Source organism: Amblyraja radiata, chromosome 32 (genome assembly GCF_010909765.2).
Source record: "Amblyraja radiata isolate CabotCenter1 chromosome 32, sAmbRad1.1.pri, whole genome shotgun sequence".
In the NCBI taxonomy this organism is placed as follows: Eukaryota; Metazoa; Chordata; class Chondrichthyes; order Rajiformes; family Rajidae; genus Amblyraja; species Amblyraja radiata.
This window is the reverse complement of record NC_045987.1, coordinates 23480918-23496362: the sequence shown is the minus strand read 5'-3', so window position 1 is coordinate 23496362 and position 15445 is coordinate 23480918. Positions and strand designations below refer to the sequence as shown.

The window sequence follows — 15445 nt, the reverse complement described above, 5'->3', positions numbered from 1 at the left end:
CCTATTTCCTTCGCTCCATAGATGCTGTCGCACCCGCTGAGTTTCTCCAGCACTTTTGTCTACCTTCGATTTTCCAGCATCTGCAGTTCCTTTTTAAAGGTGATCGATAGTCAGAGGACTGAAACATCCGTTTCCATGCTATATCTCTACACCCAACTAATGTGATCTTGGACAAGAAATAATAACATGATGTTTCGAAAGTGCTTTGCAAAAAGTTGGGAAGCTCTTCAAACTCATTGCAATACAATGAACATACTGCTAGAGAATAAATAAATAAGGAATATGCATCGTACAAAGGATAAACCCAAAAATAGGATTTTCACACACACTTTTAAACAGGTGCCAGAAGAATTGGTGGTGGACCTGTATCTTACACTGTTATACTTGAGGATGATTGTGCCTATGTATAAGTAGGATTGTTAATGATCTGTATGTTTAGTTTAGTTTATTTAGTTTAGCACGGAAACAGACTCTTCAGCATACCGACTCCACACAGGCCAGCGATCCCCGCACACTAACACACACTAGGGATAATTCTACATTTACACCAAGCCAATTAACCTACAAACCTGTACGTATTTGGAGTGTGGGAGGAAACCGAATATCTCGGAGAAAACCCACGCAGGTCGCGGGGAGAAGGCACAAACTCCATACAGACACGCACCCATAGTCAGGATCGAACCCGGGTCTTTGGCGCTGTGAGGCACTAGCTCTGCCGCTGTGCCACCGTGCCGCCCAGCTGCAAAAAATAATTCCACTGTACCCTAGGTATATGTGACGACGATAAAGCACCATTGAACCATTGAGATGGGAAATGGACAGTCGACCTTTCCGGTCAAAACCAGAGGAAGGGTCTCAACACGAGACATCAACTATCCATTTCCCATCATGTATGATTCCTGAGGATTACCTTCAGCAACAGACTAGTTCCACCAAGATGCAGTACAAAACAACACAGATCCTTTTTCCCTGTGGCTATCAAACTGTACAACTCCTTCCCCTTCTGTCATGGGGTAGACTAACCCCCCCCCCCTCCAATCTTCGTACATCCCCAATCCCTTCCACTCGCCACTTTAATTCCATGTTTCATGTATCGTGTGTTTTATGACTGTTGGCAGATCAATTTCCCTCCTGGGATAAATAAAGTTCCATCGTATCGTATTGTATCTGATGTAAAATGGTGTATATTTTATGGCCACACCTGCACAAGACTGTTTCAGAACCTGCATCCATTTTTAGCAAAGTACCCCATGGGGCTTTACAGGAGTGCCATCAAACAAAAATAGACACACAGCCGTGCCAGAAGTTATTAAGACAGATCAGCAGACTTGTTCAAAAAGGTAGACAAAAATGCTGGAGAAACTCAGCGGGTGAGGCAGCATCTATGGAGCGAAGGAAATAGGCAACGTTTCGGGACGAAACGTTGCCTATTTCCTTCGCTCCATAGATGCTGCCTCACCCGCTGAGTTTCTCCAGCATTTTTGTCTACCTTCGATTTTCCAGCATCTGCAGTTCCTTCATAAACACTTGTTCAAAAAGAGTTAGGTCGTGAGCAGGAGGTGGGCAGAAGGAGAGAGAAGGGTGGGGGGTGGGGGGGGGGGGGGGGAATGCAGAGAGGAAGAGAGGTTTAGGAAGTAAATTCCACAGCTTTAGCTGCTGACACCACAGCTGTCAAGGGTGGAGTGATTAAATTCGGGGATGTTCCAGCGGCCATAATTAGAGGACTGCAGATATTTCAGAGAAATGAGAACAGGGGGGAGATTACAGTGATGGATGAGGCAAGACCATGAATAATGTTGCGCCTAGTATTTAGAAAGAATTTGGTGGAGTGCGACGGAATAAAGCCATCTGCAAACAACCCGTGCATCCATCTTTATAAAGCATCAAGTTTTCTTTCACGATATGATAACTAGCAGGTCAGACAGCATCTCTGGAGAAAAGGAATAGGTGACGTTTCGGGCCGAGGACCCTCTTCAGAAACTTCCTCAGTATCTTCTTCTTCTTCTTCTTCAGTGAAGAAGCATCTTCTTCAGTATCCGAGGAAGGTTCTCGACCCGAAACGTCACCGATTCCTTTCCTCCAGAGATGTTGCCTGACCCGCTGCGTTACTCCAGCTTTTCGTGTCTATCTTCGGCTTAAGCCAGCATCCGCAGTTCCTTCCTGCACAGCACATGAGAGGCAGAAGGCAGCAATGCCGTGGCACAAATTGTGAGGCAACTTGTGAAATGACAGCACTCCTCGCTCCTATCCTCTCAGTTCCGAAGGCTCAAACTTGCATATGCACAAAAATTATTAACAGACAATAAATAGCAGCGAGAAATTTGTGATTTTAAAAAAAAAAAACGAGCTCCCTGCTTTTAACCGATCTTGATGCTGAACTAATACTCGGATGTCATTAGCTAAATGGCATTTTGTGGAAATTAATTTTGAAACAAGTCTGGGAATGTGGATCAGTGCCACAGACACAAAACGATCATGAAATCATTTTGGAAATAAAAGTGGTTCAAATTACTCCTACTGTACTCTCACCCAGTAAATCACTCAGTTGTAAAAACTAACCACCACATTTGCCATTTTTTCAGGACAACAATCAGTAGAAAATTAATATGCCATCACAGAAGTATAAAAATGTATGAAATAAAAGGTCTTCAGGCCACTGTGTTCATGCACACCAATGACATTTAGATTCTTGGGCCATTGCCTAGTACATTACAGGATTTTAAGTGCTTATCCAAACACATTTAAAATATGCCTATGATTTCCACCTTTCAGGCAGCAAGTTCAGAAAACCCTAACCTTTCTTTGCACGAGAAAAACATATCCTCAATTCCCCTTCAACCAAAGCTAAGCCTATCCTCACTGGTTATTTTTAAAAGAAATACAGCATGGAAATAGGCCCTTCGGCCCACCGAGTCCACACTGACCATCGAACGCCCATTCCCACCAGTTCTGTTATTCCACTCTCTCATCCAAATCCTTACATATTAGGTGCAATTGTACAGACACCAATTAACCAACACATTGTTGATTAATTCACCAGAGGAGAGAGATCTTCCCTGGTTAGTCTGTGGAGGGTTCCCTTAATTTCACACAAGTCAATTAAATCCTCTCAGCCTTTCCAAAAAAGATAGTCCCAGGTTGAGGCGGACTATTTTCATAACTAAAGTTTTCCAAACCTGACAACACCATTTCCTGGGGTAGATACAAAAATGCTGGAGAAACTCAGCGGGTGAGGCAGCATCTATGGAGAGAAGGAATTGGCGACGTTTTGGGTCGAGACTGAAGAAGGGTCTCGACACCATCTCACCATTTTTCCGACACCATCTCCTGGATCATTTGGTATTGTTTATTTGGTTGTACAACCCACCGGTGGAAAGTTATTGCAAACTGTACCAAACACACTTCTATTTGCTGCAGCCTAGTTGGCATTTCTGATACAGACTAGTTATATTTCATTCATATGCAATTAACTGAAAATTACTTTCAAATGATCATTCAGTCTGAAGAGCCCCGACCTAAAACGCCAGCATGTTCTCCAGAAATGTTGCCTCACCCGCCAAGTTACTCCAGCACTTTGTGGAGTCTGACGAAGAACTCCGACCCAAAATATCGCCTATCCATGTTCTCCAAAGATGCTGCCTGACCAACTGAGTTACTCCTGCACTTTATGAGTGTGAAGAAGGATCCCAATCTTAAACTTTCCATGTTCAAGAAGGAACTGCAGATGTGGAGAATCGAGGGTAGACAAACTTGCTGGAGAAACTCAGCGGGTGCGACAGCATCTATGGAGTGAAGGAAATAGGCAACGTTTTCGGGGAATAGTTTCGGCCAGAAAAGTTGCCTATTTCCTTCGCTCCATAGATGCTGCCGCACCCGCTGAGCTTCTCCAGCAAGTTTGTATACCTCTGAAACTTTCCATGTTCTCCAGAGATGCTGCCTGATTCGCTGAGTTACTCCAGCACTGTGTGTCCTTCTTTCAAATAACTTCTTACAACCCTTCTTGTAGAAGGATCTTGACCCGAAACGTCATCCATTCCTTTTCTCCAAAGATGCTGCCTATCCCGCTGAGTTACTCTAGCATTTTGTGTCTATCTTCGGTGTAAACCAGCATCTGCAGTTCCTTCCTACACACTTCTTGTAAACCATTAATTCATGCTTGTGAATGGATTGGTAATGTTTATTTGGTTTTACACCTTACCAGCCAAAGTTATTACAAACTGGATCAAACACTCTTCTACAGACTGCAGTCTAATTAGATTTTTCCAATGCAGAGCAGCAATGTTTCATTCATAGAACGTAGAAATGTGCAGCACAGAAACATCACTCGGTACAACAGCCAGAAGGGACATCCTCCAGTTGACTGGAGGGGTGCAGCTCCAACGATACTCAATCCAACTCCTTGACGCAGATCAAAATCCATCAAGCTAAACGTACATCTCTCCACTACCAATGCAGCAAGCCTGCAGAGCTTCAATTACTCTTGGAGGCTAGCCCAACAAGATATCCACGTCTGAAAAGGGTCTTGGCCCGAAATGTCACCCATTCCTTCTCTCCAGGGATGCTCCCTGTCCCGCTGAGTTACTCCAGCATTCTGTGTCAACCTACAAGATAAACTAGGGCAGCCGGCACAATGGGAACTCTACCAACTGGAGGCTCACTTCCGAGCGTTACATGGTCCTCACTTGGAAATACATTGACAGTGCTGTGAGATATATTGATCCCTTTCACCGGATTCCCTCGTTTCCAGAGTCTCTTGTCCGAATATTACTCGCTCAAACCGCTGACGGCAAGCAAGGAGATCAGAGACTGCTGAAATCAGCAGGGTGCACCTTCTCTTCCTTTCGTGCCTCCGTCAAGCGGCCGGATTGGCGATCGCGGACGAGCCCCCAACTTGTGAGATATATTGTTTGTGCTCACAATCACTACTCAGAGACTAAATCGTGGAAACAAGAAATGCTTTATTTGCGAGTCTGCAGAATCGGGTGCCTCTCCAAGTTGAGACACACCGAGCTAAGGAAAAACGTCTATTTTTATACAATTCATTATACAGTCTTTATTGATCGGACTACTCCCCTTCTGACCCCTTCCAATCAGGGTACCGAGGTTCACAATCTTCCAACCCTCCCCTCCGTGCGTCATCAATCATTCCCTCTCCTCCCACATCATACATCGCATGTACATTTAAATTAGGTTCTTTGTCATGAGGGGCGTAAAGTTAATATTCATTTAACTTATTAAGCATGCGCAGTATCTGTTGGCCTAACCTATTTAATTGCCTTTGACCTAAAGAATAGCTTCTGTGTTGTCAGCTACATTCCTTACCTCATCTTGTTATTCTACAATGTTATCAACAGCTCTGAAGGTCTGACTGTTTGTTCAAATCACAAGGTTGGTGATTCCAACCGCTCGGCTCATCACAAGGTCGGTGACTACAATCAATCGGCCCCTCACAATGGTGGTGGTTTAATCATCTTATCCCTCACAGTGCTCCTTCACTGCAGGGTTTAAATGCCGCCACTCTCTTCCCAGCCAAACAATGGAAGAACCTTTCCTAGGACTGCAGTGGAAGAAACAGCTAGCCATCACCTTCTCATGTGCAATTCGTGTGGGACACCCATAATCCTGAAACTTTGATAAATGATTAAAAAAATCTCCACATGTTTTCTAGTATTATCACGTCATCCCTCTCATGCAGTGACTAAAATTGTACCGGGTCTTCCTTTAAGGTAATCCCTGTTTTTAGAGATACATTGCGGAAACAAGCACTGGGTCTGTGCCGACCATCGATCACCCATACATTCATTCTATCCTACACTCTGGGGACAATTTACAGACCTACAAACCTGCACGTCTTTGGAATGGGAGGGGAAACCGGAGAACCCAGAGAAACCACTACCACTGTGCTGCTCTTTTTAGATCAACCACGAGGCTTTGCGGATGACTTACTTCTATTCTAGTTTTGTGGCTTCTATAATGACTGATGCAGGGTGCACCGATAGAGGTGTTTCAGAAGCGTTTAGATAGGCATGCGCATATGCAGGGGAATGGAGGGATATGGATCATGTGCGGCAAATGATATTATTTAGCTCGTCATCAAGTGCAGCAAGAACATTAAGGACCAAAGGGCCTGTTTCTGTGTAGGAAGGAATTGCAGATGCTGGTTTAAACAAAAAGCTGGAGTAACTCAGCGGGACAGGAACATCCCTGGAGAGAAGGAATGGGTGACATTTTGGGTCGTCTGGCGAAGGGTCTCGACCCGAAACGTCACCCATTCCTTCTCTCCAGAGATGCTGCCTGTCCTGCAGAGTTACTCCAGCAATTTTGTGTCCATCTAGGGCAGGGGTTAGCAACCTTGTTCTGCATAGGGGCCAGGAGGCATGTCTGCGAACTGATGGCGGGCCACATCTATCACGTGTACGCCTGGATCCCGCCCCCATCCTGCCCCGGATCACGTGTTCGCAGAAGATAGACAAATATGCTGGAGAAACCCAGTGGGTGAGGCAGCCTCATGCAATCCTTGCATGTCTCGCCTGCTGAGTTTCTCCAGCATTTTTGTCTACCTTTGATTTTTCAGGCATTTGCAGTTCTTTCTTAAACGTGTTCACAGAAGGTGCGATGCTATGCAATGCGCAAGATGTGGTCCAGCTAGAGCTCGGCGGCGCTCGGCCGGCTGGATGATTATGGGAAAATAAATCCGCCTGCTGGCCAGATGATTTTGGGTTACGGGCCACAGGTTGCCAACCCCTGATCTAGGATCTGTTTCTGTGCTGCACTGTTCAATGTTCCATGTTCTACTCTGGGCCCCAGTGGTACATTTTACTACATTAGCTTTTACCAGCCCATGAACTGAAATGTATACTGGTCCAAACACTTCTGAAATGTAAATGCAACCCAATCAAATTATACAAAGTTGGCAAATGTGACTATGGGGCATCTTGGTTGGCATGGACAAGGTGGACCAAAGGGCCCTGCTGTATGACCCTATAATACAGAGCAGGCCTTTCAGACCACCTACAGTGCCCTCCATAATGTTTGGGACAAATACCCGTCGTTTATTTATTTGCCTCTGTACTCCACAATTTGAGATTTGTAATAGAAAAAAAAAAATCACGTGTGGTTAAAGTGCACATTGTGAGATTTTAATAAAGACCATTTTATACATTTTGGTTTCACCTTGTACAAATTACAGCTGTGTTTATACATAGTTATACAGAGGTATTAGAGAGCTTTCAGCACCCAGTCTTTCCTCCAGTCTTTCCATCACCTTTGGAAACTTTTATTGTTGTTTATCAACACGAGGACCACAGTTGTGCTAATGAAGTCAAAGAAGCCATTATGTGACTGAGAAACAAGAATAAAACTGTTAAGAGACATCAGCCAAACCTTAGGATTACCAAAATCAACTGTTTGTAACATCATTGAGAAGAAAGAGAGCACTGGTGAGCTTACTAATCGCAAAGGGACTGGCAGGCCAAGGAGGACCTCCACAGCTGATGACAGAAGAATTCTCTCTATAATAAAGAAAAATCCCCAAACACCTGTCCGACGGATCAGAAACACTCTTTAGGAGTCAGGTGTGGATTTGTCAATGACCACTGTCCGCAGAAATCTTCATGAACAAAAATACAGAGGCTACACTGCAAGATTCAAACCACTAGTTAGCCGCAAAAATAGGATGGCCAGGTTACAGTTTGCCAAGAAGTACTTAAAAGAGCAACCACAGTTCTGGAAAAAGGTCTTGTGGACAGATGAGACGAAGATTAACATATCAGAGTGATGGCAAGAGCAAAGTATGGAGGAGAGAAGGAACTGCCCAAGATCCAAAGCATACCACCTCATCTGTGAAACACGGTGGTGGGGGTGTTATGGCCTGGGCATGTATGGCTGCTGAAGGTACTGGCTCACTTATCTTCATTGATGATATAACTGCTGATGGTATTAGCATAATGAATTCTGAAGTGTATAGACATATCCTATCTGTTCAAGTTCAAACAAATGCCTCGAAACTCATTGGCCGGCGGTTCATTCTACAGCAGGACAATGATCCCAAACATACTGCTAAAGCAACAAAGGAGTTTTTCAAAGCTAAAATATGGTCAATTCTTGAGTGGTCAAGTCAATCACCCGATCTGAACCCAATTAAGCATGCCTTGCCTTTATATGCTGAAAAGAAATCTGAAGGGGACTAGCCCCCACAACAAGCATAAGATAAAGATGGCTGCAAATCAGGCCTGGCAGAGCATCACCAAAGAAGACACCCAGTAACTGGTGATGTCCATGAATCACAGACTTCAAGCAGTCATTGCATGCAAAGGATATGCAACAAAATACTAAAGATGACTACTTTCATTTCCAGGACATTGATGTGTCGCAAACATTATGGTGCCCTGAAATGGGGGGGGGGGGGGGGGGGGGGGGGTCTATGTATAAACACAGCTGTAATTTCTACATGGTGAAACCAAAATGTATAAAAATGGCCTTTATTAAAATCTGACAATGTGCACCTTAACCACATGTGATTTTTTACATTACAAATCTCAAATTGTGGAGTACAGAGGCAAATAAATAAATGATGGGTCTTTGTCAACAAAAAAAACATTATGGAGGGCACTGTATCTATACTTAACCCATTTACCAACACTTAATACATATCTTTTTCTACCTTGGTTATCCAAGTTCCCATCTCCCTCCTTGGGGAATATGCAAGACTTTAGTTTGGAGTGTTTCCAGAAATAAAATAATGTCAAATATCTGAGATGTTATGGAAAAAAATGCAGGTTCTAGGAATCTGAAGTAAAATAACACAGTATCAAGCGGGACCTATGATAAGAAAAACAAAGTATAATGTTTCAAGTTAACGGGCATACTGTTACCATAGTGAGATTAAAACTATTTCCAGATGTATTTTCAGAATTTAATTTTTTTTAATTACTGAATACCAAAAATTGCATCATGGCAAATTAGGCAAAAAACTCATGATAAGTACACAAATTGGGCATTGCCCATGAGTGACGCTGCACTCAAAATCAAAGTCAGATTCTACATACACAAGAGGTAATTGTGACTCAAATCTCACTGTACCAATTGGTGCATGTGACAATAAACACAACTTGATCAATTAATGTTTCACCACAATGCAAAATCAAGTTTAATACAAGCCAAAATATTTGCAATTTTGCACGCAGATGAAAATCCTCTTCGTAAACACTAACCCTGCCAAAATATCAAATTGTCAACATCTTTCCAAAGCAAATTTAACATTTTATTCCATAAGATTCAATCCTTGGCGCGACACAAAAGCACATTGGTGTACTGTGGAATGTTTAAGTTAATGTCTAGATTTGAGGGATTTCAGCTGAGTTAGATCAGAGAAGTCAGCATTGTTCTCCGAGGTGCAAAGTAGGGCAGTAGGTTATTTGATAGGTACACAAGATCAAGGCAGGTTTACACAGGATACATAGCAAAGCTGTTCCCATTAAAAGATGGTGTAAAGACCAGGGGGCACGGATTAAACGAGATGAGCAACAGACATAAAGAAACACAAGGAAAAACTTTTCAAGCCCAGGAATCATCGGGATCTGCCGCTCGCTGTCACTGAATTGCAGAAACAAGAATCAATCGCCAATTTGAAAAGAGAATTAGTTAAGCCACACGAGGAAAAATAATTTGCAGGGCCAATGAGGAGAGCGTGGGGGGAAATGGAACTGATGGATTTGCTCTACAGGGGGGCCCAGCTTGGACTGAATATCAAGCCCATAACAATTCCATTTCAATAATAATCAATGTGCCCCTCTATTACACCACACCAAGAGATAAGCACAATGCTGAATGTCAATTGGGAGACTGCTGCAATGGATCTGGGCTTCTATGGAGACAAAAGTGAGTGCATTTAGCTGCCTATCTGGGTCTGGTCAGCTTGCCAGTGGAAAAGACACAATTATGATGTGATGGCAGTACATTAAATGCTCCTCATTGTAAGTGGGAGACACAATGGGAAGAGGATTCAATGCAGTGGCAGCAATGGATCCTGAGCCTACCTGATACCCAAGGGCCAGGCATTTAATCTGCATCACACACATAGAGATAGAGATATAGAGAGAGAGAGATAGAGAGAGAGAGAGAGATAGATAGAGAGATAGATAGAGAGAGGGAGGGAGAGAGATATTGATATTTAATGTATAAATCTCCGCCTTTAGTATTTAAGCGCAGGAGTTTGCCAACACCTCCCCCTCTACGGTTCTGTGAAGGTTTATAGACGGAACAACACAGCAATGGCAGACTTAACTGTTAGCTGCGGCAGCTCGTCGCTCCGCCGGACACAGAAGCAGCTTTTCATGGCCCGGCTTGACTGCAATTAGCAGAGACAAAGGGGACGGGAGGCCGGGGCCTGCGCGGCCGCCGGAGCCTGGGGCTGGCGTGGAGCCGTGGGCCGGCCGCCCGGCACCAGGGGACGGGAGGCCGGGGGGGAGGAGAGGGAGGAGGAGCCCGGCATGGCGCGGCGGGGGGAGTGCGGGGAGACTCGCAGGGAGGGGGTGTGAGGGGGGGACGGGACGGGACGATTCTCACTCACTCTCTCTTTGCCTCCTCAGCAACTCGCCAGCCCCGCCGTCCCGCGGCTTAAAGGAGCCTCCCTCCTTCCCCACCCCACCCCCTCCTGCCTGCTCCACCCACCCCTCCCTGTACAGCAAGAGCCCAATCTCAATGCTCTTCCCCTTCCTCTTCCCCTTCCCCTTCCCCTTCCCCTTCCCCTCACCCCTCCTCTCTCCCCTCCTCTTCATCTCTCCCCTTCCTTCACCTCCTCTCTCCACAACATGAGCCCAATCTCAATGCCTTCCTCTCCCTCTGCTGTCCTCTCCCCTCCCTTCCTCTTTTCTTCTCCACAGCAAGAGTCCACTGTCAATGCCTTCCATCCCCTCTCCCCTCTCCCCCTCCCTCCCTCCCTCCCTGTACAGCAAGAGCCCACTGCTTTCCCCTTCCTGCCTCCCTGTACAACAAGACCCCACTATCAAAGCCTTCACCTCCTCTCCTCACTCCCTCCCTCCGTGAATGGCAAGGGTCCAATGTAAATGCCCTCCCTCCATTCACCTCCTCTCCCCGCACTCCCTCCCTGCACGGCAAAAGCCCGCCCGCTGAGTAGGTGCCACATTGTCAGAGGAGCCTTCTCTCCACTGAGGCGTTTGGAGAAAGCCACCCTCAGTTCCCTGCTTATCCGCTCCACGAGTTGGACACCAATGCTTCCGACATCCCTGTCTGATTCCAGAGAGGAGACGTGGGGAACTGCAGATGCTGGTATCTTGAGCAAAAACACAAAGTGCTGGAGTACCTCCCTCCTTGGCAGGTTAGGCAGCATCTGTGGAGGGAATGGATACGTGACGTTTCGGGGAAGGGACCGTTCTCGAGACCAGCATCTGCAGTTTTTTGTATCCACTTCACAGGGTGGACGTTTACAATTCCAAAATCCCAGAGTAATTCCAGAGTGGTCACACAAGGAACTGCAGATACTGGAATCTTGAGCGAAACACAAAGTGCTGGAGTAACTCAGTGAGTCAGGCAGTATGCTATGCCATTTCTTAGGTAGGACAATAAACCAAATCTCTGCTCATTCATTCAAACACATTCACTCTTCAGCCCACTGCGCAACTATTAGAGCTGCTACCCCATAGCACCACAGGCCTGGGTTCAATCCTGACCTCGGGTGCTGTCTGTGTGGGATTTGTACATTCTCCCTGTGACCATATGGGTTTTCTCCAGAAGCTCCCACGTCCCAAACTCTTGCAAATGGAGAGGTTAATTGGCTATTGAAAATTGCCCTCGTGTGTAGGTAAGTGATAGAATTCTGGCAGAATAGATAAGAATGTTGGAAGAACCAAAAATAGTTCCGTTTATTATTGTCGCGTGTATTGAGATACAGTGAAAAACTTTTGTTTGCATGCATGTGATAGTGAATTTTTGTAACTTTGTCAACACCAGAAACGTGGCAACATTGGGTACTGCGTCGGTGAGGTCTGCTATAAGATTTTACTGGGGTGAAAGCAAAACAAAACATTTCACTGTACCAATACAATAAAGTATAAATGAATCACTGCTATCTAATCAAAAAGACTATACATGAATACAATCAAGCCTTTCACAGTGTTAAGATAAAGGATTAAAGTACAACACACAGTGCCAAGATACACATATTGAAGTCTGACAAAGTTCAAAGGTCTCCTATGAGGTAGATGGGAGGTCAGATAGGATTATAACACGATTATTATAAATGGGCTGTTAATGGGTGTAAGGGTTTGTTTCTATATTGTAACTCTCAATGACTCCAAAGCTGGCACCATTTAGACGGAGAGCAGGGAACTTCTCCCTGATGTCCCTCAGTCGACATGACTAAAACCCAGAGCATGTAGTCATTAATCACCTTCCTGTTTGTGGAAGCATTTGCACAATTTGACTGCTGCATTTTCTACATTGTAACAGTGGCTGTACTTAAAAGTACTCCATTGACCACAGAGCACTTTTATTTTTACAAAAGGAATGCAAAATGTATTTTCCTTTAAGGCATTCAAATCAGTGATGGATTCCCCTTTTATTTCTGAGAGGGTTTCTCAGAACATTAAAACCAATGTTTGATGTGGGAATATTCACTGATGACAGTCGAGTGTTTGCTCCTCAGAGGATGAAGCAGGCTGCACCTTGTGGTATTCAGTGGTACAAGGGTCAACTTACTTCCAGGCAATATTTATGGCAACGAGAGAGAGCTTGATGGTCAACATCATCACTAAATCCCACTTTATCAATGTCCTCAGATTTATCCTTGATCAAAACATTATCTGGACATTCCATATATAATACAACAATCACAAAAGCTTGACAGTAGCTTCTCTGTGTTCTGCTATCGCGTTTAGTCACTTCTGATTTCTCCAGAGACTTTCTTCCATCTACAAGACGTATGTCTGAAATCTATCTGAACACACGTTGCACCGACAGCACTTGATAAACTTGGCAACATCCAGGATTAAACTGCCACTTAATCTGTGCCCACCTCCACTTTAAATAGCAGCTCCTCCACCCACATGTACACCACAGAGCCAGAGTCACACAGTGTGGAAACGAGCCCTTCGGCCCAACTTGTCCATGCCGACCAACTTGGGACTACACTAGTCCCAACTGCCTGCAATTGGCCCATATTCCTTTGAACCTATCCTATCCATGTACCTGTTTAAGAAGGAACTGCAGATGCTGGAAAATCAAAGGTAGACAAAAATGCTGGAGAAACTCAGCGGGTGAGGCAGCATCTATGGAGCGAGGGAAATAGGCAAACGTTTTGGGTTGAAACCCTTCTTCAGACCCAAAACGTTGTCTATTTCCTTCGCTCCATAGATGCTGCCTCACCCGCTGAGTTTCTCCAGCTTTTTTGTCTTCTATCCATGTACCTGTCCAGACGTTGTGATAGTACCTGCCTCAACTATTTCCTCGTTCCATATTACTACCCCACTTTGTGTAAAAAAGTTGTCCTCAGGTTCCTATTAAATCTTTCCCCCCTTCAACTTAAACCTATGTCCTCTGGTTCTTGATTCCCTTACTCTGGGTAAAATAACTGCATTTACCCTCAAATCCTCTCATGATCGTATACACCATGTTTGCAAAGTGCATCATTTGCACGATGTATATCGTAACTTAACCAGACCTCTTTCACAGTATCTCCTAAATCCACAACCAATATTACCAAGAGGAATAGAGTACCAAAGAACCTCACTTTTGACTTCCCCGCGCACGGTGGCCCAGTGGTAGAGTTGCTGCCTTACAGCACCAGCGACTCGGGTTCAACCCTGACTACTGGTGCTGATTGTATGAAATTTGTACATTCTCCCTGTGACCACGTGGGTTTTCTCTGGGCGCTCCGGATTCCACCCACATTCCAAAGACATGCAGATTTGTGGGTTAATTGGTTTTGGTAAAATTGTAAATTGTTCCTAATGTGTTAGTGGTGCTAGTGTACGGGGTGATCGCTGGTCAGCGAGGACTCCGTGGGCCGAAGGGCTCGTTTTCGCGCTGCATCTCTAAAGGAAACAAAAAAAGTAAAGCCATTCTGAATTGAAAATACGTGCTCTTCACCCAATTCTCCACCTCATTGTAATCTGGGAGAGTCTATGCCAAATACACTGCTGAAATTGAAGGCTACAGTCCACTACCACCACAAGAACAATTTAGACCGAGCAGTAATTTTAGCCGTGTCAGCTATGTTTACATCCCATGATTACTGGGAAAATTAGTTTATGGGTTAGTTTTCTCTAGTTGTGATTTGTAGCTTTTGCCGACTGACTTTTTCATCTGAGATAGCAGTCATTGTGTCCCCAGACATAATTCTCCCGTGAAAATTCTTGAAAATGTGTTATGTTTAAAATGTGCTAATTTGAATTAGTGTTTATTTTTAAGCACTGGATAAATCAAGCTAACACAATGTTAAATAGTTGTGAAATAGTTTTAAAGATGCATTTAAAGAGAATCTTTTGAAATAGAGTCTGCTTTGGACATTTATGGCTTCCAAAAGGCCTTGGTATTTTTCACCAAATATCTCTTGGACAGTCAGTGACCAAGGGTTGAGGTTGACTTGCTCCCACTCCAGCTCTGTAGGTTTTATATCTGTGGAGCCTGCGGACTCACAGTTACAGGGTGGAGCAGAGGGTGATTTTAGTTTAGTTTAGTTTAGTTTAGAGATTCAGCGCGGAAACAGGCCCTCCGGCCCGTTGAGTCCACGCCGACCAGCGATCCCTGCACATTAACATTATCCTAAACACACCTGGGACCATTTACATTTATACTAAGCCAATTAACATACAAACCTGTACGTTTTGGAGTGTGAGAAAGAAACCGAAGATCTCGGTGAAAACCCACGCAGTCACGGGGAGAGAGAAAGTACAAACCCGTACAGAGAGCACCCGTAGTTGGGATTGAACCTGGGTCTCTGGCGCTGTAACGCAGCGACTCTACCGTGCCGCCCCATTGATTGATGGTGAAACATAGAAAATAGGTGCAGGAGTAGGCCATTCGGCCCTTCGAGCCTGCACCGCAACCGAAAGTGGGTATATAGTTTGGATGTATTTATTCCAGCATCTACAGTGGCTTGCAAAAGTATTCATACCCCTTGAACTTTTCCACATTTTGTCACGTTACAACCACAAAGTAAATGTATTTTATTGGGATTTTATGTGATAGACCAACACAAAGTGGCCATAATTGTGAAGTGGAAGGAAAATGATACATGGTTTTCAAATTTTTTTACAAATAAAAAACTGAAAAGTGTGGCGTGCAAAAGTATTCAGCCCCCTTTACTCTGATACCCCTAAATAAAATCCAGTGCAACCAATTGCCTTCAGAAGTCACCTAATTAGTAAATAGAGTCCACTTGTGTGTAATCTAATCTCAGTATAAATACAGCTGTTCTGTGAGGTCC

At 44.5% G+C, this 15445-nt stretch overlaps 1 protein-coding gene across 4 annotated transcripts in view; it reads right to left on the bottom strand.

Moving 5' to 3' along the window:
• The window catches only part of mvb12b (multivesicular body subunit 12B), a 205487-nt gene extending 194826 nt beyond the window's left edge, over window positions 1–10661 (bottom strand). Inside the window, exon 1 of one of the 4 annotated variants that reach the window (XM_033048929.1) lies at window positions 10561–10661. Coding sequence is in view for 1 of the 4 variants with exons in the window: in XM_033048928.1 (XP_032904819.1) it covers window positions 10286–10336 (51 nt within the window). In the remaining 3 variants the exon portion in view is untranslated. Of the gene's footprint in view, window positions 1–10285; window positions 10447–10560 lie in introns of those variants that run through there. The other 3 variants (XM_033048930.1, XM_033048931.1, XM_033048928.1) reach the window with 3 other exon arrangements.
• Window positions 10662–15445: the final 4784 nt, after the last annotated feature.